The sequence below is a fragment of the Amaranthus tricolor genome, chromosome 3 (genome assembly GCF_026212465.1).
Source record: "Amaranthus tricolor cultivar Red isolate AtriRed21 chromosome 3, ASM2621246v1, whole genome shotgun sequence".
In the NCBI taxonomy this organism is placed as follows: domain Eukaryota; kingdom Viridiplantae; phylum Streptophyta; class Magnoliopsida; order Caryophyllales; family Amaranthaceae; genus Amaranthus; species Amaranthus tricolor.
Genome location: NC_080049.1, coordinates 10,142,947 through 10,166,677, shown reverse-complemented (window position 1 = coordinate 10,166,677; position 23,731 = coordinate 10,142,947). Strand labels below are relative to the sequence as shown.

At 36.0% G+C, this 23,731-nt stretch overlaps 1 protein-coding gene across 2 annotated transcripts; it reads right to left on the bottom strand.

Annotated features, from left to right (window-relative positions):
• Nucleotides 1-6,357: 6,357 nt before the first annotated feature.
• Nucleotides 6,358-23,662, bottom strand: LOC130809513 (tRNA dimethylallyltransferase 9). Of its 2 annotated transcripts, XM_057675322.1 has the most exons (12): nucleotides 23,388-23,656; nucleotides 23,059-23,085; nucleotides 22,149-22,202; nucleotides 21,721-21,763; nucleotides 21,140-21,248; nucleotides 20,546-20,744; nucleotides 12,625-12,838; nucleotides 11,796-11,890; nucleotides 11,158-11,249; nucleotides 7,169-7,244; nucleotides 6,933-7,072; nucleotides 6,358-6,854 (listed from the first exon to the last, which is right to left on the bottom strand). In XM_057675322.1, the coding sequence occupies exons 1-12, from the start codon at nucleotides 23,619-23,621 to the stop codon at nucleotides 6,794-6,796; spliced, it is 1,344 nt and encodes a 447-aa protein (XP_057531305.1). In that variant the 5' UTR covers nucleotides 23,622-23,656; the 3' UTR covers nucleotides 6,358-6,793. The 2 variants fall into 2 exon arrangements, with proteins under 2 accessions (XP_057531305.1, XP_057531306.1); XM_057675323.1 differs by lacking the exon at nucleotides 23,059-23,085 and having other exon boundaries at nucleotides 23,388-23,662.
• Between the last annotated feature and the right edge of the window lie 69 nt (nucleotides 23,663-23,731).

The following is a 23,731-nucleotide window of genomic DNA, read 5'->3' as shown; positions in this document are numbered from 1 at the left end:
TTTTTTGTATTTTTTGTATAATGCCTTTTTTGTATTTTTTATTGTATTTTACAATGTACAATACAAATTCACTATTATATAGTACTGAATAAATACAATCAGTGGGACTGGCAACGTCTAAGGATTCTACGGATGTGGACTAAAGGCCAAGAAGTACTATAGATGCAAGTTTGTAGTGTCAGAAATCTTCCAGTTGTCTTGCATCTAGACCTGCTAGTCGTACCTAGTTTGCGATATAAGTATGCCATAGTAACTACCTCAAGAAATCTCACCCTCGTCTTCCTCAATAGCCAAAATAAAGTGAGGCTTCATATCAATATTTGTCTTGTTGACCAATAGTGTTGACCCTACAATAGCCTTGTTATAGGCTCTAAATTGCACCCATATGGATTGTGACGTTATACGTGTTGAGGACTTCACTAACGTTAATGTTCCCATTGGTAAACATTCATGTCCTGCGCAGCTGATTCGTATGCTCTCCAAAAAGGCTTCCTAGATCCAAGGCTCATATTTCAATCGACTCGGCAGGAAAAAAACCACTTATGGTTAGCCCATGCATTCGTTGCACCTCTTGCAACATTATTGTCTTCTCCCCTAAGGCATGTTAAAGGTTTTGTTATTTAGCTACCACCTTTCAACAAATGCAGAAATAAAAACTCTTTTAATGTGTTGGTCCATGGTGCATTGTAACACACCCAGAGAAGTACCACACAACTCTCCATATGGCTCATCAAATAAAATTCGTATATTTATAAAAAAAGTAATGACACAATTAAAAAATACGACGATTATTTATAGAGAAAAATTATGGATATGTGGGAAAGTGGGGTAGACAACAAAATTCATGTTGGCGCATTCCTTGAAGCAATTTTATTTTATTGAATAACAAAAGAACAAAATCCTTCTATCCCTATGCAATTAACATTTCTATTATTAATTCATCTCTTTTATTTTAAAACATTTCTATATTTATTAATATTGTCATCACTTTTTTTAATTTTAATACATGTCTTCTTGTAGACGCTATGATCAACGAAGGCGATGATGCTAGCTACATAATCTTTAGAAAGTAGACGCTAGTCACCTTCTCTTGCTTGTAATACTCAGTATTGTACCCTCCACTGTTGCCACTCTCACAGTCCAGCTAGTCATGGACTCGGTAATCTTTTACACAGTCTTACAAAGGTGGATCAGGGGACTACATTGATTCAATTTTTAGGAGACTCCTTGCTAGAAGGCTATAAGCTGTTGGAACATTCTAGATTCATTTTATGGTTTTTAAAATTTTGTCAAAGTTTCATAACAATGGCATATAGTTGTTGTATTTACCAGATTCATTTTATGATAAATATGATAATAATGATAATGAAAAGAGGATTTTGCCATGATATATACATTAAGCTTTTATATAGTATATTATCGAGATGGTGAAGACGATGGTGACAATTTATTTGGAAGTTAATATGAAAATATATTTGGGAAGAGTGGTTGAACATGACTGGTTTAACATGGTGATGATGCACCGTAGATGATGATGGTGAAGACGATGATCAACAAAGGTGATGAGACTTCCCTGCATCTCTTGTACCGCCCTCAATGTCGCCTGCAGCCGCCAGACGATCAGCCCTCACAGCCACCACGTACAGCCGAACACTAGCCTCAATTAGCTAGCTGTCTATGCAAGTTTTCATTGTGTGACACTAGGTATTTGACACCAACAACTAAAAAAATGCAGCAAAAAATACAAGTCATGAAAACGCTGCCATTCCGTTTTAGTGAAACAGCATTTTCCCCCTTATCTGATTTGAACCCAGGTCCCAGCCCATTAGGATACAAAAATTCCCTAAAAGCTTATTTTTGCAAATAATTCCGCATGACACTTATTTTCAAATAGTTTAAAAAATAAGTTAAAAAAAAATTTACTTTTGTGTTTTATTGCTATATTTCATGGGGAAAAAGGTTGTAATACATAGCATAGGCCATAGGCTCCTGTGTTTGCTGAACCTATCCCAATATATTTCTATCATAAATATAAATAAATAATAAATAAATACTAATAAAACAACTGAAAAAAAATACATGACGGCTTTTTAGAATTTTCTCAAATATATTTAGAGTTAAATTAGGTAAGTATTTTTAGTAAGACTATAATTATTGATTGCATGGAAATTTATTTTCCTGAATAAATTTATAACTAAATAAAGACAAGTATTAAAAGAGTTCATCACATTAATTTTTTATACTAAAACAAAAATCTTTAAGAAATTGAGAGTCTATTCCCACAATATTGCAAAATAAAAAAATAATTCCCACTTTCCTTAAAATGGGAAAGTAATTCCCACTTTACCGTCCACGTAGGATTATTTTGAAATTTTTTTTTTTTTTTATTTTTAATATAACCGCTACTTGAGGTAGCGGTTTTGTTTAGGGAATTGAAGAAAATCGCCAGATGAAATGGCGGTTTGGTAATTTTTTTATTTTTAAAAAAAAAAAAAATTTGGGTAAACCGCCACTTGAAGTGGCGGTTTTATACCTGTACAAAACGGCAGTATCTGTTCTTTTTCTTCACTCATTTCATTTGCTTCCTTCCCTTCGCTGCTGCCGGTTATCTAAAAAAAAAAGTCTTCAATTCTCATTTACTTCATATTCACAATTCCTCTCATTTAACTAAATTAATCAACTACATTCTCATCTTCTCCTTCTTTACTTGTTCATATTCATCATCATTTAAGGTAATAACATAACCCTAATTTATTTCAATTTGCAAATTGAATATTTGTTCATTATTGTTTTCAATTGAAGTTATAAATACATTGATTGTTTGATAAATTCTCTTGTTTTCATGATATAAGCTTACATTTTACACATTTGTAGTTGAATTTTAGGATTTGGTTTGTATGCATATAAAGTGTTTGATGATATGCTTCAATGAAAGTTTATTACTTTGTATTTGCAGAATATGGATCATTATCCCGTTATAGTGTATTGGGGTGGGGAAGTAAGTTATACTGGATCCGATGTTGGGTATAATGGAGGAATAAATACAGTGATGTTTATCCATCGTCAAAATACGACTTTTGAGGTGTTTGTTAGCAAAGTCTATGATGTAATTGGTTGTGATCGCAACTCTTTTATGTTAAAATTGGAGATAAAATATCCGGTGACTGGGAAAAATGTGTTAGTCCCGATTAAGAATGATGAAAGCATAAGTGCTCTTGCTTATACGGCATCACAAGCCCCTGGAACGGCAATGGAGGTTTATGTTGAATTGGTTGCAAGTTTGGATAATGCGAGGGAAGTCATGAGTAGCATGGAACTTCCAGAATCAGGTCCTAGTGTACGCCATGATACATTCACAGAAATGTTAAGTAACCCAAATTACGTTAATGAGCACTTGGATGAGAATAGCTCTCCAACTCATTCACGTGGCATTGGTGGTGGTGTAATGAACACCTTTTCCACGAGTCACTTGGGTAGCCTTAATGCGAACGAGGTTGACTCTTTAGATCAGGAGGATGAGCATATTGATTCTGATTCAGAAGAGGATGATGAAAGAAGAGAAGCTCTAGATGCAGCGATTAGAAATGGTGCTCCATCTCAAGATTGGCTTAGAATTGATGAGGTTGATCAAAGATTGATTGATGCATGGATGACCTGGAACGATGACAACTCCATGAATGAAAATGGAGACTTTAGGATAGGGCAAGAGTTTAGCTCCTTAGACCACCTTAAGAAGAATGTTAAAGCATGGGCGATTTCTAATAATAGAAACTTCCGTGTAATTGAGTCGGAGCCTTCAAAGTACGTTATCCAATGCACTAATGCGGAGGATATAGGTTGTGAATGGAGGATGCGAGCTGTTATGACCGCAACGGGATCATTTAAGATTGTGCGATATAAGGGTCATAATCAAGATTGCTCAGTACATTACAGTGACGACCATCCCCTCCTTACTTCTGAATTTGTTGCTGATCTTATCGTGGATATGATTAGAGTTGATCCAGCGTTTAAGGTGAAGTCAATCGTTAATTTTGTAAAAAATAAATACGGATTTGTAATAACATATAAGAGAGCTTGGTTGGCCAAAAATAAGGCTATAACAAAAGTGTTTGGGGATTGGGATAAGTCCTTTGAGGAGCTTCCACGGTACGTGCAGGCATTAATGCAATCTAATCCAGGAACAGTGGTGCAATGGGAAGTCCAACCAACAATGGATCCTACCAAAGTGATGTTTCAGCGAATGTTCTGGGCTTTCGGACCATCCATTAAGGGTTTTCCCCACTGTCGTCCCCTTATTTCTATAGATGGTACACATTTGTACGGAAAGTACAGAGGCACACTTATGATTGGTATGTCCATAGATGCAAATTCTCAGTTGTTCCCACTTGCCTTTGCCGTTGTGGAGGGAGAGAGCAGCGACACATGGAGTTGGTTCTTGGATTGTATAAGGCATTATGTCACTAAGAGGGACGGCTTATGTGTTATATCTGATCGTCACAAGGGAATTTTGCATGCAATGAACAGAGTTGGAAAAGATTGGGAAGAACCATATGCATTCGGTTTTGTAAACGTCATCTAGCTTCAAACGTGCATAAGAAGTTTAAAAACATAGCGGTTAAGAACTTATTTGGAAAAGCTTCTGAACAAACAAAGATTCGGAAGTATAATTTTTACATGAATCGCCTTAAAGAGCTTAATGAGGACGCGTACAAGTACTTAGTGGACGGTTCTATTCCCGAGCGCCAATGGACTTTGATTCATGACGGTGGGCATCGATATGGAGTGAGAACTACAAACATGTCTGAAGCGTTCAACGGCGTTATGAAAGGGGCCAGGTCACTCCCAATCACTTCATTAGTTAGGATGACATTCTACCGGGTAAACGAATACTTTGCCACAAGGAGGGATTTAGGGAGAAGCAGATTAGATAGTGGACATGTGTATGCGAAGAAACCAAGTGATACGATTGATAAGAATGCTGAAAAAGCACGCTTTCATGATGTTAGGATATATGACACAGTGCGTGGATATTCGAGGTCACCACTGGTTGTGGCAATAGGATAGCAGAAAAAGGTGGAAAATCCTACATGGTTGACCTCACAGCAACATCATGCACATGTCAGAAACTAACCATCTTCAAGTTACCGTGCTCACATGTTCTTGCAGTATGTCGAGCTCGTAACATATCGTACGATGCTTTTGTGGACCCTTCATTTCGCACTACAAAATACGTATCGACATATAAGAAGTCTTTCATGCCCGTTCCAGACATGTTTACTTGCGATCCTTGGAATGGTCCTACAGTTGTTCCAGATCCCTCAACGAAGCGTGCAAAGGGTCGTCCGCGATCAACTCGTATACGGAACGAAATGGATGCACCGTTGAAGCGTCCTCGTAACTCGTGTACCTTTTGTGGATGTAGTGGTCATAATAAGAAAACATGCCCTCGAAGGTCAACAAAGTATGTTTTTTTTTTAAATTTTGTAACAACATGTTCAATCTGATAATATTTAAATGATTTTAATAACACTTATGTATGTTTCAGCGATCATGGCGATGTCGGGCCCAGTAGCGGAGGTTGACGAGTTCACACCATCTCATCGACCGGTGTGCAAAACAAAAGGGGTCGGGGGTTGTAGTTTAACAAGCTTTGTATATTCTTATACGACTTGAACTTCTTGTATGAGTTTCCATAATTGTAATATATCTTTGCATTAGTTTCATAATTATTTTTTTCAAAACAATCCGGTTCGTAATTGATTATTATGGAATAGATGGTATTGAACTAGTTTAATGCATGTTGCGTTCACTATTTTAAAATGAAAGAAAAAAAAACTTAAGGCAATTAAAAAAAAAAAAAAAAAAGTCACAAGCAAACCGCCACATGAAGTGGCGGTTTACCTGGACCAAACCGCCACTTCAGATGACGTTTTTGTGGTTAAGGCAAACCGCCACTTGAGATGGCGGTTTTATCTAGAAAAAAAAAAAAATTTTAATTTTCCACGTGGACGGTATTGTGGGAAATACTTTCCCAAATAATGCAAAGTGGGAATTATTTTTTTATTTTGCAACATTTTGGGAATAGACTCAGAAATTGATTGTTTCAAAAAAAAAATATTTTACATGTAAGTAAAGAAATACTTTTAAAGATTTTATTTATTTAAATTATTAAATGTTGTTTGAATTAGTTCAAAAATAAAACCTTATAAATTAGTTTAAATCAACTCAAAATAAACTCAATTCATTTATAAATAGTTACTTTATTTTATTTGATTGAATTTTAGGACACCGTTAAAAATTATCTTTTAGTTAAATTTACGAGATAAATTAGATTAAATATTTTATTAAGTTATATTGTTATCCAAAGTAATTATTTTATTAAAATATGAAATATTGACATACTTTTCTTAAACACTTCATGCATTGTACGGGCTTCTAAACTAGTTATACTATAATTTAAGAATAATTTAGCAGGCAAAGTGTGTCGAAATTGAAAAAACTGTTCTCTATCGATTGAATTTCCTATCCGACTTAAAACAGTATGGCAGATGACAACATTCAATTGTTGGTATCACTGAAAATCACGAGTAAGAGCGAGGGGGAGTCACTCGTCAGTGTTCTCATACCTTACCTTCCCACAGCTTTTGTAGTGGCAACAAATGTAGCAATGTGTTTTTGGGAGATCAATCAGGAGGCACAAGCACAAGTTTATAAGACATCCTGGTTCTTCAAAGTCATTATGATTCTTCCTGGTCCCTGATTCTTGTACAACGTAAATATATATCCTCTAAAATTATCCTTCAGTTCTTATCCATGTCAGAATATCAGCACAATCTTCTTGTGAAACAAAATGCCTTCAAATGTGAGCGAAATAATTGATCTCAGAAATAGTCCCAATTTCAATCTCAAAGATAACGTGTTAACTATTGTACCTATTTCTTGTCCTGTATGCCTTTAGTTCAGCCATTTCTCGATGATTAGAAATATTATTCTTCATTCTCAGGGATTCTGGTACTGTCAAAGTTGTATTTTGGTCAAGGTATGCGTCCTGGATGAAATTCAGGACCTGCTCCTGCAGAGATCATGCAGATGAATATTGTATTAGAAGCTTAATGGATCTCTGCCACCAACCCGATCAAACTAAAGGTGCACGAGAAGGAATGCATACCATGGGTCTAGAAGCATTGAGCCAATGATAAATAGGCTCATTACGGAACCATGTCAGTTGCCTCTTTGCAAAATTCCTGAAAATGTCAGCAGTACTGTCATGTTAAAAGTTGAAGTACAAGAAACTACAGAGTGGAAGTGAACTAGGTTATTAGAATATATTTCGGACACTCTTTCTGAAATTAAGCTTGATCTTGTGGTGATTATTACTGGCTACCGATTGTCATTCTTCCTTTTCGTGAAGTGCTTTTGAATGCTTGATCTTGTGAAAGCATCTAAAAGTAACACATTTTTTTAACCTAAAGATATCTTGCTCAAACATCAGAAGGGAAAAGAATCGAACTCATAATTCCAAACCATCTTCTGTCATTAGGCTTGTGCAACGGGCCGGGTTCGGATCTTACAAATATATAAATGGGCTTTAAACGCGTCAAGTCTATCAAGCCCAATCCAACCCGCTCCGATCCGGCCTGTGTATTTTATATCTTCAAAATTTAGTATTAATTAGGGCATGCTTGGATAGGGTGTAAATATTTAAGGGGTAAAAAAAGTAAGTAAGAAAATAAAGTTGTTAAATGAGAAATTAGTGAAATTTAATTGTTGTAAAAATGAAAGAATAGTTGCAAAGTAATGAAAAATAAAGGAAGCTCTCAATTTTGTGGCGTAAATATTTACCCTAGGGGAGGGTGGGGGAATGTATTACCTCCATAATAGGGGAAATCAACTTCTTTTTCCTTTATTATTTTTATTTCATGCTCATTTTAATTTCTTCACAACTATCTCAACTGCTTCAAATGCATCTCTATTTGCTTTCTTTTCATTAATTTGACTTTATTTCTCCCCTTAAATATTTACACCCTTCCAAGCATGCCCTTAATGTGAAATGGAGAAGTATAGCGTGAAATAATTAATATTTCACAAATTATTGTGAGAGACGATCTCCCGAGAGACGCATTAGATATATGGGCTAAATAGCTCAAATAATACAAATCAATGAGAAAATAAAAAGGTGAGCCTTTTGTTTTGAGGTCATCTCTTTGAAAGACGGTCTCTCAGAAGAGTAGCCGTTAATATTTAAGTAGAGTATTAAATTTGTAACATTAAGATAACTAGCAAAAATGTCCATTTCTCATCAAAATAATTCTATGATTCTAAAACGAGTAAAAAAAATTAAATAAATATTGACACAAATTTAACAAACATCAATAGTGAGGCCTGAGGTATTGCCGAGAACAGAGAGGAAGTTATCCAGTGAACAATGCAAGTAGAAGATGAGAAAACTAATGGAGATCCAAGACAATAACAATGACGAGACCGAGTATGCAACCCTTTGTTTTTAATTGGTACAACCCATTTACAACCCTTTTAGAACTCTAAACTAACCCTTATCTTTTATGTTTTCTGAAGTTTAGTTTTCAGCCCAATCCTTTCACAACCCACCCCGTTTACAACCCTTATTGAGGGTCGAATCAGGGGCCCCAATGGGGGTCCAACCCATTGCACAGGTATATATGTCACCCATTTACCAACACGACGAACTTAACCAAATCCTTGATTCTTCATCACCTTATCTGAATAACTTGGAAAAACTTTATCAAATTTATACCAGTACATGACATCCAATCTCTATGAAAATCATTCATCACCTCAGTAAACTGCAATAAGCCACAAACAGCAACAAAATGTGTCTCTTCCACCCCTTCCCCCTCCCCCACCCCCCCCCCCCCCCCCCCCCCCCCCGAATAAGTACTATGGCTATTTGAAATCATACTAGGTATTACCACAATCAAAATCTTAGAAATACTCATAAGTGGAGTAATGTGTTTGAATCTTACCAATGTTTACTCCTAAGCAACTAAGGTATAAGGTATAGTTCAAACTCATCCTATCACCAGAAAGGAACACTCCTCAGAACAAGTTTTAAATTCCGTTAATATTTGGAGAAATCTCTAAAGACCTGCAAGCACGTTTAAGAGCAGCCTTCACACTGAAAAATTCCAATGACGCTAATCAACATCTAAAAATCTCTCAAGCCAATCCACTCATCCTTGGACGGGAACTCACACATAGAATAAATTTCTAGAGTAGTATTATGTTCACCAGTAAAATCCCTTCTTACTAATTAATGAAACTTCTACCCGTGACAACCAACAAACTTTTGAACAAACTCTTTAAATGTTGCACTTTTAGCCAGTTTAGACTCACTTTCAAAATTATCTTGTAATCTTTTAACATATTCTTTAACGACACCAAATTATGCGCCAACTTTTGACCAACTTTTAACTTAAATGCCTTTCACAATAGTATTACATCATCAATACAACACTCCACCCCTGCGCAACTCAGGTCCCATCTTTCCCTTCTCCACTCTATTCTCACCATTATCTCTCTCATAGAAGTTGTGCTCATTGCAGCTCAACATTCATGTTAACTCTACGATTTGAATCTTTACATTATGGTTTAAGACCCACATACATTTTAAAACCACTCATTTATCAACTTCGGGATGTAATCTAATGTTATCACCAAGAGTAAAATTGCGTACTTCCGACCCTCCCAAACCCAACCCTAGGTGAGAGCCAATTAATCGCATTTGGTTAATGTAATGTAATGTAATACCAACTTCGGGATGTAATCAAACCAGTTATTCACAAGCATAGTTCTATCCAGCTTAGAGGTCACACAATGATTCCCCAAAACAAACAACATAAACTGGTCATCTAACTAGGGCAATACCATCTTTTTTACTACCTAAGATAAGCATCAAACCCTCTTAGTGATGGAACCACCTTTCTCTCCCTACCACACCTAATCACATATAGAGAAACCCCTAAAACCCATTGAGATAAACACAAACCACGAGATTTCAATAGCCTAAAGAAGAGTTCTTAACAGTCATAAAACCACCTTTTCTCTCCCTAGCACAAATACATATATTGAAGCCCCTAAAACCCATTGAGATAGACACAAACTACAAGATGTCAATATCCTAAAGAAGTGTTCTCAATAATCGTAAAGCCACCTCTTCTTTCCCTATCACCAATTACATATAGAGAATCCCCTAACCAATGAGATAGACATAAACCACAAGATCTCAATAACCTTCCCTGCCTTCACATAGCCTAACTATGACTTGTTCGCATAGGGTGCTCCTTTATAAGGTAGCCAAGGTTCTTCTTTTCTGATTCCCTAACAAATTACTATTAAATCACAGATTCTTATTATGTTGTTGCCTGTCATATTAAAATTATGCCACAAAAGTTCTAAAAAAATCATCAAAATTAAAACCGGATATCCATGTCCCGACCGGATTTATATTGGGTACCCGGATAAATCGGATCGGTACACGGGCTGTTAAAATAGGTACCTGACTTTTGGGGTACCTGAAATGCCAGGCACCCGGTTATGAACACCCCTAGCAACTGCTCACTCAATGAACTATCCTCATTGAAACTCATTCTTACAAAATGAGCAATACTTAAACCCAATTCCTGTCGAGGATGCACTCAATCTTGTGATAGTCCTCAGAGCTCAATAATAGCCTTCAATAAACCTATTTGTTTAACAAAAGCTTCATAGATTGTCCGATAACTCAATTGTGACAGCAACCGTATTTTTGCACTAAGCTAACAACAAAAAATGTCTTATAGTTAGGGATTTGGAAATGCACTCATTATACAGAGGCTATTTACTTGATGCCTCAACACCTGGATAAGCGTTGGAGGTGGCTGGCCATCCATTTATGGTAGTTACCACGGCAGAACTTTTTTTGCAGTAGTCCAGCTACTCTTAGTTTCCTTGTCTGCTATTATTTTACTTTTTGTAGTTTGAATTTGATTAAGTAATTGTTTCTGGTTCTAATACAATCTTATTGCACCACTTGAAACTCACTGATCGAAGTAGAGGAAGTTGCTAGTAATAATTTATCAATCAAAATCATAAAAAAAAAAAAATAAAACAAAGCACTCTTCCACCCTTGGGTTACCGAACCTGGATGCTTTTTGAAATTCAGATAGGAAAGACAAGAATTCCCTTGCAGAGCTTTGACCTCCTTCCCTACATCTCAACAAATACTCCATACCCTGAATATTAGTTGATAGGATGAGTCTAAATATGCTCACAATGAAAAGCTAAACAAGGTGTGAAGGTAAACATATAAAATTGTAAACCAGTTACTCATCCAATACTTTTTTATATGATGAAATTACTTGGCCTTTTTCTTACTCTAATTTTGGGCAGTTATTACCTACATAACAACATGAGATGCTAATTAACAAATCAAGAAATGTTTCCTTCCAGCCTAATCAAATGGAATGTCTAAAGATAGATAGAATATATATGAGTGGATCGCAATTGTATTAGTCAAAGCCAAATTTGTTATTGTTGAGGAGTGATTATCATGTTAAATTTTTGAAGGTAATAGCACAAACCAGGCCACATAGAAAGATGCAAGCTAAAATGTTTTCTGAAAATCACATGAAAATAATCATCTTATGGTGGTGATTGTTTTTCTTGTAGTGAATCTATTTCATTTGTACACCTTTCACTATTTATATTTTAGTAATGCCTAAATATAACAAAAAAAAAAAAAACTAATATTGAAACACAGAGCTAAATCAAAAACACACCTGTCGGTAACCAATAGCTCGAGTAGCAGAGTTTGAATTGGGAGGAATACCAATATCAAGAAGCCATTTGGCCTCTGACAAAATCCCATCACAGCCTGCAGGTGCAGTACAAACTAAAATATTATATAAAACACATATTAAATGCCAGTTTATTCATTTTAAAAAAAAGATATAAAAAAATAATGCAGATATAGGGATTATAAGCAATACATTTAATACATAATATAAACATGCAAGTTATTTTGACTCTTCATTTAAGCTTGCATATCAGTGTTAGCAACTTCATGGGTAAGACACTTAGGAATTTGCAGATTTGGCACTACATTTTGGATAAAAAAAACATAAGAATTTTTCATACATTTGACCCTTAATATAATCTAAGTGTGTAATTTTGACTCTTCACTTGGCTTGCATACCCATGTCAAATACTACATTTTGAACCAAAAGCATGGGATGTGTCATAAAATTGTCGAGTTAGACACTAAAACACCAATCTGTGTTGGAGATGAGTTCCCTACTCCAAGTAACATTAATAAATGGGTAACACGCTTAGAATAACCTATTTCAATATCACTTCAACTTTTCCTTCCTTATCCTATACCCATCCCACTTTGAGCTTAAAAAGGAATAAAAAAAACAGTATGAAAGTAAATTTTCTATGAAACGATGATGAGCAGTGAGATGCTAGAACAGCCCAAAAGATTATAGAAAAGGCTTTGGTCTACTCTTCTTTGTCTAGTCAGCTTAGAGTTTAGTCAATTATTTGCTGAAGGTCGAGTTATTAGGTTCTAAAGAAGATGCAAAAAGTATAAAGAAACAAATAACATACCCAACAACATATCTTCACACCGAAAATCAATAGACCTATACAAATCCAGTCGAGGGCTTGAAAGGAAAAAACAAGCGAAGTCATAGTCCAAATCTTTCAATCGACTCCCTTCAATTTCATCTTTATTGAGACAATCATTTGCTGCAGCCGAATCTAATTGCTCTTTGAAAGAATCATATGGTAATGGGAAGGCTGATGGAGGAGATCCACTTGACTTCCAAGTAAAAAAAAACATACATAATTCATGTGAGAATGTGATTACTCATGAGTTGTACATTGCAAATCAATTAATAAATGAAAAGATAGAACTTTCTAGTCCCAAGGAAATTAACAACCTAATCTTGTGGACCAATTCATTTGCCTAAGACATAGAACTCTTTTTTCACTTAGAAAAGTTTGAGAAGAGAACTTTTTCAATTCTCAAGGCTACAAAATCTATGAAACTACCAAACACCGAAGAAAATGTGGTCAAGAACTACAGTTGATGGCACAAACCATCTGCTATGAACGAATATTTGGATACTTGTTTTACGAAGGGGTAATTAGGTAATTAATATGTTAGTGGTAACTTGAGAAATAAGTTAGTATTAAGTGGCAATTTTATTATAAATAGGGGGTAATAGGGAGTCATAGAAATCACAGAAATCATGAATATTGTTAAACAATTGGTGGGCGAGTTAATACTCATTTGGGGAGATTACAAGCATCTCAAATAGCTTGTTTTATCTTCTATTATGTGCTTTTAGGTTGTAATCTTTTTTAATCATCAAATTTTATAATATCATTTCTCTCTGTCTAATTTATCATTTTATTTTCTATTTTACTGTTTTAGTCCAATTGGCCCACTCATAGAAAACATAGTATCAGAGCAGTACGATTCCGGTGACCGGAAAGTAGCCGAAGATGGTGCAAGTCCATAAAATACTAAAGTAAATGAACTTGATGTATTTTTTGGGGGTTTTGGAACTGACGTTACACCCTTATAGATGCTTAAAAGGGTTGTCCAAAATAAGGTCATTCACTCATTCAAACCTACTTTTACGAAGGAGATTTATGAAAAATGGGGAAAAGAAATTTGTGAGTTTTGTGATGAACTAGATGAAACAGAACTTTCGGAACACAATTGTAGCCACAGGGCATTCTCAATGCTCTAAAACTTGGTAATTGTTTACCAAGAAACAACAGAAAAGGCAGAAAATAAAGAGGAACATCTGGAAAAATGTGAGGAGCAGCTAATAAATCTTGATGAGAAAATGGTATACAAAGAAAGAATCAGTAAAACAAGAGTTATGAGGAAGAGAAGACCAAGAAATGAAAACACACAGCGCAAAAAAGATAAAATAAGAAAGAAAAAGGGTACGAAGGCTAGAAAAAGGAACAAAAAAAGAGGGTCAATAGGTGGAAGGGCAGTGTGGAGCACATGGAAAAGCGAACCGAGGAGAAAACATAAGAAAAGTGATAAAACTTTTGATGTTCATGAATAGGGAAAATTAAATCATGTAGGTTGTGGATCTGGGGGAGGTCCTGGCTAGTGGTGCTGGAACGAAGGGAAGGAAGAGATAACAAAGGTGGTTGTCAAAAAGGCTAACAACAACGAAGGCAACACTCGATGGGGTGGCGGCGCTAGCAGAAAAAAATAGAGAGAGGAGAGATAAACTAGTACAAGAGAAGGCGTAGATTTGGCTAGAGATTGCTACATGGTCGTTGGGAATGGAGATGAAGATGCCGACGTCGGAAGGCGGGCTGGAGAAATTTAGATCTGGAAATACGCATGGCTGAAGATGGGGTTGGCGGCGGCAGTTTAGGTAGAAATTTAGATCTAGAAATAAGTCTTCTAAAGTTTTGGGATAAAAGAGGGGTTATAATTTTGGGGTTTTTGGGTTGGAAGGAGAGAAATGGAGAAATGAAGAAATCATGAATGCAGCTGGGGAAGAAAAAGTTGGGTTAATTTCTAATGATGACGTCAGTGATGATGACAGGGTGGCTAGGAGGATTTGGGTTTTTGATGGGCTTTATAATTTCCTTTAAAAAGTAGGCCAAGTCATTTTAAGCTCTAGACATTGGGCAAATTGGGGGATTTTTACGATGGAAGGCCAAACTAATTTTTATCCACTTTGAAGACAAGGTGGAACTTCAGGCGACCGATATTGCTATGAACAAATATTTTGTATACTTGTTTTACGAAGGGGTGATTAGGTAATTAAAATGTTAGTGGTAACTTGGGAAATGAGTTAGTATCAAGTGGTAGTTTTATTAAAAATAGGGGGTATTAGGGAGTTATAGAAATCAGGAATATTGTTAAACAATAATTGGCGGGTGAATTTATACTCATTTGGGAAGATTGCAAGCATCTCGAATAGCTTGTGTTGAGATTAATGGTGACTTGAGTGCACCAAATTGATTTTGCATTCATGTGTGAATTATGGGATAGAATCTTATGAGTATGTTTAATGGGTGTGTTAAGTGTGAGACTTAAAGTGTGTGTTTATGATGATGGTTTAAGTTTGTGATTCAATGCTTGAAGTAATAAAGGTAATGAAGTATGACTTAATCATGAGAGTTATGGGGCTTAATGAGATTTAAGGAAGAAGTGCAAAAGGTTTTTGTAGATGCTCTACTATGTTCAGTCGAGCAAAACTGTTTCAGAAGGTCCCTGTACCTCGCTGGACCAGGTCGCGTAACTGAGAAGTTTTTCTGATGGGTCAAGCAGATAGTCTAAATACTTTCAACAACTTCCTGTGGCTCCCTCGATCAGGTCGCTCAATCGAACGAACCTTTTTTTGGTCGAGCAGATCGTCTGTGTTAACTTTGGATTCTTTTTTGACTCTTCAAGTCTTTGGAGCTGTTTGAAACTTATTAATTCATAGCTTTAATGTATTGAATGTTGATTAGTGTAATCTCCCCTATAAATAGGGAGCTCATTTGTTCATCCAAAAACATAAAACACAAACCCCTAAGCTTAAACACATAGCCTTTGTTATTCTCTTACTCGATTGTAATACTTCATTATAAGAGTTGTTTTACTCCATTGAAATAATATAATCAAGAAACTACACACCACGAAGGACGTAGTCATCATTGGGTGAATCTCCTTAAATCATCGTGTCAATTTTGCATTTTATTTCTTTTAAATGTTGTTAAGTTCATTGAAATTCGTTATCGTTCATCAAGGTACTTTGGACCTTATTGATCTTAGCTCACATTTCAATTGGTATCAGACCCAAGTCGTTATTACGGTGGTATAAGAAGTCGTTTGTTGGTGAAACATGTCGACAATGAAGCTTGACATAGAAAAGTTTGATAGGAGTGTGAATTTTAGCTTATGGCAAGTCAAGATGAAAGTCACTTTGAAGCAAAATGGTGTGCAAAAGGCCATTGATGGTGTAGACAAAATGCCAGAAAGAATGACGCAGCGAGATAGGAAGAGATTGACACAATGGCACTATCGACAATTCAACTTTGCCTTTCAAATGAAGTGCTAAGAGAGGTTGTTAAAGAAACTACGACCAAGGGTATGAGGGAGAAATTGGAATCACTCTATATGGCCAAGAGTGTTACCAATAGACTACTTTTGAAGAGTAGACTCTACGATCTACCCTTGGGGGAAGGTAAACCTTTAAAACCACACTTAGATGAGATTTATTCCCTTGTTATGGATTCGTTATTTACCTTTTATGTTCTCTACCTCCATCTTACAAGAATTTTAGAGAAACTCTACTTTATGGTAGAGAAAACTTGAGTACTGATGATGTGAAAAAGTCTTTAACACAACTGGATTTGATCGATACACAATTGTCACAAAATTCACAGGGTGGCTCGAGTGATGGAGTATTTGTGAGAGGGAGGACTTTTGAGAAAGGTTCCACTTGTGGGGGTGGAAACAAGGGTAAAGGGAAGTCAAAGTCACGGGGGCCTAATAAAAATAAGACTTGTAACTATTGTAAGCTTAAAGGCCACATCAAGAAGGATTGTTGGAAATGGAAAAAGAAAAAGAAAAATGCTAGTGATGATGGGGCTAGAGACGCAACTAGTAATGCCGATGCTAGTTACGTGAATGACAATGATGATGGTGGTGTTTTAGTCGCCACACATGGGTACAAAGATAGTGATGAGTGGATTCTTGACTCGAGGTGCACATTCCATATGACACCCAACAAAAATTTCTTCCAAACATGTGAGCGTTGATGGGGAAATGTGACCATGGGAAACAATACTACATGTAAGGTGGTCGGGGTTGGGAGTGTGAAAATGAGAATGTTTGATGGGATGGTGAGAACCTTGACGGATGGGAGGCATGTTCCGGGTTTGAAAAAGAATCTCATATCTTTACGTACTCTTGATAAGATCGCGTGTAAGATCATTTGTGAAGGTGGAGTTATGAAGATTGCTAGAGGGTCGCTTGATGAAGGGGAAGATGAATGGGAGTCTGTATGCTCTTGAAGGTTCAACTATCTCCGGCTCGGCGAATGTTTCCACAAACACAATGTGCGATCATGAAACAAAGCTTTGGCACTTGAGACATAAAACTTGTGCCGGACATCCTCAACAAAATGGTGTTGCGGAGGATGAATAAAACATTGTTGGAGAAGGCTCGGTGTATGCTAAGCAAAATTGGGGAAGCATTTTGCATGTTACTTGATCAATCGCTCACCTCATACCGCCTTAAAATTCAAGTCACCACAAGAAGTGTGGTACAACACTTCGGCAAACTATTCTAATCTTAGAGTGTTTGGTTGTTCGGCTTATATTCATGTAAATGATGGAAAGTTAGAACCTAGAGCTAGAAAATGCATATTTGTGGGATATGGAGTGGGTGTAAAGGGGTACAGGGTGTGGTGTAATAAGTCCAAAAGAATAATCACTTCTAGAGATGTTGTGTTTGATGAGAATAGCATGTTAGTCTCTAGTGTAAAGAAGTCCATTGAACATGATATAAATGATGTTGTAATTGATCCCATTGATGCACAAGAGGAGGTTCAACCTCCCAATATTGAGGAAGTTGAAATTATGATGATGTTTAACAAAGATCTCCTCCTTTGTCTACATCAAGGCAAAAGAGGAAGATCGTGGCTCCAAAGAGGTACATTGAAGAGTGTGAATATGTTGTATATGCTCTCAACATTGCTAGCGAAGTCGAAGGGTTGCATGAACCAAGTACTACAAGGAGGCTATGGCCTCAAATGACTCAAGCAAATGGTTGATAGCCATGAAGCAAGAGATGGAATCACTTGCAAAAAATAAAACTTGAGATATCGTTGAAGCACCAAAGAAAAGAAAATTGTTGGGTCCAAGTGGATATTCAAGAGGAAGGAGGGCCCTTCTAGTGATGTTACCCCATCTACAAAGTAACAGTAGTAGCTAAGAGATACTCTCAAATTGAGGGTGTCGATTTTCATGATGTATTTTCACCGGTCGTGAAGCACTCTTCTATAAGGGCACTACTAGCTTTGGTGGCGATGGAGGATTTGGAGTTGCATCAATTGGATGTGAAAACGGTGTTTCTTCATGGTGACGATAAGGAAGGTCATGTGTTTAGATTGAAAAGATCATTGTGTGGGTTGAATTAATTGGCAAAGCAATGGTACAAGAGGTTTGATTCTTTCATGATTTCACATGATTTTATTAGAAGTTCTTATGATAATTGTGTTTATCTTAAAAAACTTGAAAATGGTTATTTATTGTATTTGCTCTTGTATGTTGATGATATGCTGATAGCCGGTAATACTTTGTTTGAGGTGGAGAACTTGAAAGAATTGCTTTTAAGAGAGTTTGATATGAAGGATCTTGATGAAGCTAAGAAGATCCTTGGGATAGAGATTTAGATAGATCGGGTTAAGGGTGTCTTATACCTTAGCCAAAGGAAGTATATTGAGAAAGTTGTGCAACACTTCTCCATGGGTGATGCTAAAGGTGTGTTTACTCCTCTTGCCTCTCATTTTAAATTATCCAAGAAGTTGTGTCCACAAACAAAGGTAAAAGAAGAGCAAATGCTAAGAATTTCGTACACTAGTGCCGTTGCTAGTGTGATGTATGTTATGGTATGTTCTAGGCCCGACATAGCTCATGCAGGTGAGTTTGGTAAGTAGATATATGTCGAATCCGGGGAAGGGATAAGTGGTTATTGAGGTATTTGAAATGTACTTCTAATGTTTGTCTCATGTATGGGACGGATTCAAGCAAGCTAACCGGGTATTGTGACTCGGACTATGAAGGTGATCTAGATGCTAGAAAATCCACAAGTGGATTTGTGTTTACATTGGGTGGTTCGGCGATAAGTTGGCAATCATCACTTTAAGATGTGGTTGCACTTTCAACAACCGAAGCGGAGTGCATAGCCGTTGCCGAGTCATTCTAAGAAGCAAAGTGGCTCAAAGGTCTAGTTGGTGAGATGTGCAACAAGATGTGTTCGCTAATCGTGAATTGTGATAGTCAAAGTGCAATTCACTTGGCTAGGATTCAAAATACATTTCATAGAAGGTCCAAACACATTGATATAAATATAATTTCATCCGGGATGAAGTTGAGCACAAAAAAGTGGGTTTGAAGAAGAATGATACTAAAGGTAACCCGGCCAACATGACGACAAAGCCATTGCCTACAACCAAGTTTAATTTTTGTGTCGACTTGGTTGGTCTAGCTCCTTGCTTGATGTGATTGCCTTTGGGCATATGAGGTGTGTATGTTGTTTTAATCTTGTTTATATTCTTGAGATGAAGTAGATTGATGAATGATTTGACTTAGGTAAACTCAAGTCAAGGTGGAGATTGTTGAGATTAATGGTAGCTTGAGTGCACCAAATTGATTGTGCATTCATGTGTGAATTATGGGATGGAATCCTATGAGTTAAGTGTGAGACTTAATGTGTGTGTTTATGATGATGGTTTAAGTTTGTGATTCAATGCTTGAAGTAATGAAGGAAATAAAGTATGACTTAATCATGGGAGTTATGAGGCTTGATGAGATTTAATGAAGAAGTGCAAAAGGTTTATGTAGATGCTCTACTATGTTCAGTCGAGCAAAACTGTTTCAGAAGGTCCCTGTACCTCGTTCGACCAGGTTGATAAACCGAACGGTTTTTCTGATGGGTCGATCAACTAGTCCGAATACTTCCAGTAACTTCATATGGCTCGCTCGACCAAGCAAACCTCTGCTTTGGTCGAGCGGATTGTTTGTGTTAACTTTGGATTTGTTTTTGACTCTTCAAGTCTTTGGAGCTGTTTCAAGGTTATTAATTCATAGCTTTAATGTATTGAATGTTGATTAGTGTAATCTCCCCTATAAAAAAAGAGCTTATTTGTTCATCTAAAAACATAAAACACAAATCCCTAAGCCTAAACACATAGCCTTTGTTATTCTCATACTCAATTGTAATACTTTATTGTAAGAGTTGTTTTACAACATTGAAATAATATAATCAAGAAACTACACACCACGGAGGACGTAGCCATCATTGGGTGAACCTCCTTAAACCATTGTGTCAATTTTGCATTTTATTTCTTTCAAATGTTGTTAAGTTCATTGAAATTCGTTATCGTTCATTAAGGTACTTCGAACCTTATCGATCTTAGCTCACATTTCAGCTTGTTTTATCTTTTATTATTTGCTTTTAGGTTGTAATCTTTCTTTAATCTTCAAATTTTATAATATAATTTCTCTTTGTCTAGTTTATCATTTTATTTTCTATTTTACTGTTTTAGTCCAATTGGCTGGTTCATAGTACCATCCAAACTAATTCTTCATGAAAAAGAATATGCATTTGACATAAAGAATCACTTGAAGGTTGAACCAAAAACTATGGCAAGTAACCAAATATTGAAGTCATAATTTTAATTGCGACGAAATGAAGGGAGTATGACCTTATGGGTGCATTATATGATTGTTAAATAGAGACAAGAAAAAAGATAATTAAAGAAAAATAAACCTTAACAATCTCAAGGCTACGCCGTAAGCGATACCAATTATTTTTTGGGAAAGATGGGGCATTTGGGACTCCTGCTTCAACCACCAACTTTACAGCTGCATCCCAATCCTCGTCTAATTGATGATTTTCAAGCTCAGCATACACTTGAGAAGTAATATTATGAGATGCTTTCGGAACATCAGGCTTTCCATATATGAACCTAGAATTAGGGAAATAACTTGTAACATCTACACATAAAACTAAACATTATAATAGCAGAATATGATCAGTTGAAGAGGCAATAAAATACAGAGCACACAAATAAAAATAACAATAGCAATGCCTTCATCCAGACAAGATGTAGTAATTACATCATGTATGGAATTTGCAAAGGCCACATCAACTAAATCATATCAAGGGAATGCAAAAATTTAATTTATACTCAAGGTTCCACATACATATAAGCATTCATCAGTGAATTATAGCTAACAAGATAGCAAATATGAGTCATGGGATAATACAAATCCCTATCTCTTTTCTATATTGCATCAAAATTAATGCATACTAGAACCCATTTGAGAAAAAAAATAAAACAGAGCAGTTATAGAGACATACCACCGCAGATACAAACCAGTTCCTCCCGTAACTATAGGAACACGACCCTTGTTAAGAACATCTCTTGTGGCTTGTCTTGCATCCTCATAGAATTGACCAACAGAATATTCTATATATACAGCATGTGCAAAGCTTTTAAATAAGAAACATTAACATAAATGAAGATACAAAACACATTTAAAATGAGAACAGTCACTCATTTCCATATGTTGGATCATCACCTTGAATTAGTTCCATCTCATAGTTATACATCTTAAACAAGTAGTGTTTTGAGTGTTTCTTATTCAACTTTTTTTAAATATTTATACTAGAAGTACAACAATTTAATACTGGATAAAATTTCAGGCTTTAATAGTAGAAGTACAACAAGTAGAATAACTCATGATTGGAGATAGTGCTTCATTACCATGGGATTCACATGAGACTTTTCTAGAAATTTCAGGCTAAAACTCATTACCATTGTCTTCATTTAGTACTGGCTACTACATGTGACTAACAGGTCTCTAACGACCACAATTTTTTTCTTTAGTTTAGGCACTTGTAAGTCAGTAAGAATCAGAGCTCACAAATTCTATTCTTACCTTCAGATGGGTGCAAAATGTCTAGCAAATGATGAGGTACCTCCTGAAACATACATTGTAAAATTAATGTTAAAAGAACCAACAAATGAATTGCAGCTCAACTACTTGTCAAAGAGTTCCTACTAACCTACACTAACTAGACATAGGAAAGAAAAAATTATGTTGTCAAGCTTTAAAATATGTTTAGAAAACAACAAAAAATGGCATCTATGTTACTCGGACTTTATGGTTTACCTTAAGTACACATGTCAGATCCTCGACACTTCAACATCGGTAGGACAAATGGAAATATTTTGGAAAAAAACTACGGAATTTTTCCATACATTAACCGAGTGTGACAATCGGACATGTTTGCATGCCGCATATGAGTTTTTGAATCATAGTAAGATAGATGACATAACACATTAGAATAGAACTAACAACAGCACCTTCCTCTCAGCGGGTGTAGGCTTGGCAGAGCCAACATCAAGACCTTGGTAAACCTGTATTACAAGGATGGAAACATAAAGAATAATGCAAGAAAGTGAACAGCAACATAAAATCTTGATGATACCAACAAAAAAAATTCAAGCCTCATCAATTAGTGAACTGTATGTCATTGGCACATTGTCACAGACATACACATACAGAGAAAGAAACAATATGCTAGTACCCAACAGAAAAAGAACATAATTATAGTATGTTCAATAAACTTCAGGATTAGAGGGCAAAAAGTAGGTACAAAGTATTAATGTGCAGCAGTAACTCCACATCTCAACTATCAAATCCAGGGCATTACATTATCAGTGAAGCCAATGGATGCTACTCCCTTAATCTTGTGATACATAAGGTATGCTACATTTCACTTCAAATTAGACAAAGGCGTGCAAAAGGTTTTATAAAACACAAGTATCCACCAATCCAAAGATTTTAATGTATACAATAAAAAATATGAAAGCAAGACTCATGCTAGTTAGTTGTGCATAAGTTAACAGAACAAATGATGGAGTGTGATGGATTTGAGAGCATTGCTAGGTACGAAACTTATCCCATATTCGTTATATGGACAACAAATGAGGGATTTATAGATTTATATTCTTACCTACTAGACTAGTCTTTTGGAATAAGCTCTCTTGTTTGATCCATGACATTGATATCAGAGCCGAACATGATGAGGTGTCCAGTAACTAAAGTGGCTAACGATGAGGTTGGACCTTACGAGGTCGAATGTGACATATTTAAAGTCATTGTAAAGTATGAGCAGTTAACTATATGGGCAACAATCAGGAATATATACATCAAATGAGTTCATCACCTACTAGACTAGTTTTTTGGAAGCAAACCTGGGATATAACTTACAGATGACGGAGTCCCATTTTTAATCCTCTGTAATAGATAAAAATAACACAATGAACTTATTGCTTCCTTATCAACTTAACATGAAAATTGTGTTAAAATTGTAAACCACTTTTTGTCTAATTTAGTATTTTTCATGTCTCCATATAAGCATACAATGTTCAGCATATTTGACCTCAAAAACATGACAAATATTGGATATTAAACAATAAAAATTCAGCAAAAGCAATATATTAATACAATTTTAGAATTAATTGAGTAAATATGAGCAAGAACAAAATCACAAAAAAGGAAGAAGGCATGAAAAATAAGGAAAGAAAAACAAAAAAAACCTGAACAGAATCGGCACTGATAATTTCTCCATTAATACGCTTAGCAAGCTCGAGTGCGAGGCGGGATTTACCGGCGCCAGTAGGACCGGAGATAACGATTATCTTCTCTTTTCTGTCGCTTTTGAAGGAAGCAGAACAGCATAGTTCCCGACGCACGGGAAAAGTTGAAGGAGAGTAGTCAAAGAAGAGGTGAAAACTCCATGGACGAACACGCAGTCCTATTACTCCATTCATCTCTCTACTCTCACTATTTTACTTCTCTAGTTGAGGTTCTATTCTGTTCAAAGTATTTCACGATATCTCTTTAAAATGAAAAAAAAAATGGCCATTCGTCACTGTTCGTA

Bases quoted from the DNA above. Each gene is read 5' to 3' on its own strand.
- LOC130809513 (XM_057675322.1), bottom strand. From the start codon at position 23,621: ATGAATGGAGTAATAGGACTGCGTGTTCGTCCATGGAGTTTTCACCTC. The intron at 22,203-23,058 runs GTAAGTTATATC...CTTGTAATACAG, and splicing joins AAAATGGGACTCCGTCATCT to GTTTACCAAGGTCTTGATGT. The intron at 12,839-20,545 runs GTTTATTTTTCT...TTTACTTGGAAG, and splicing joins GTAGCCTTGAGATTGTTAAG to TCAAGTGGATCTCCTCCATC.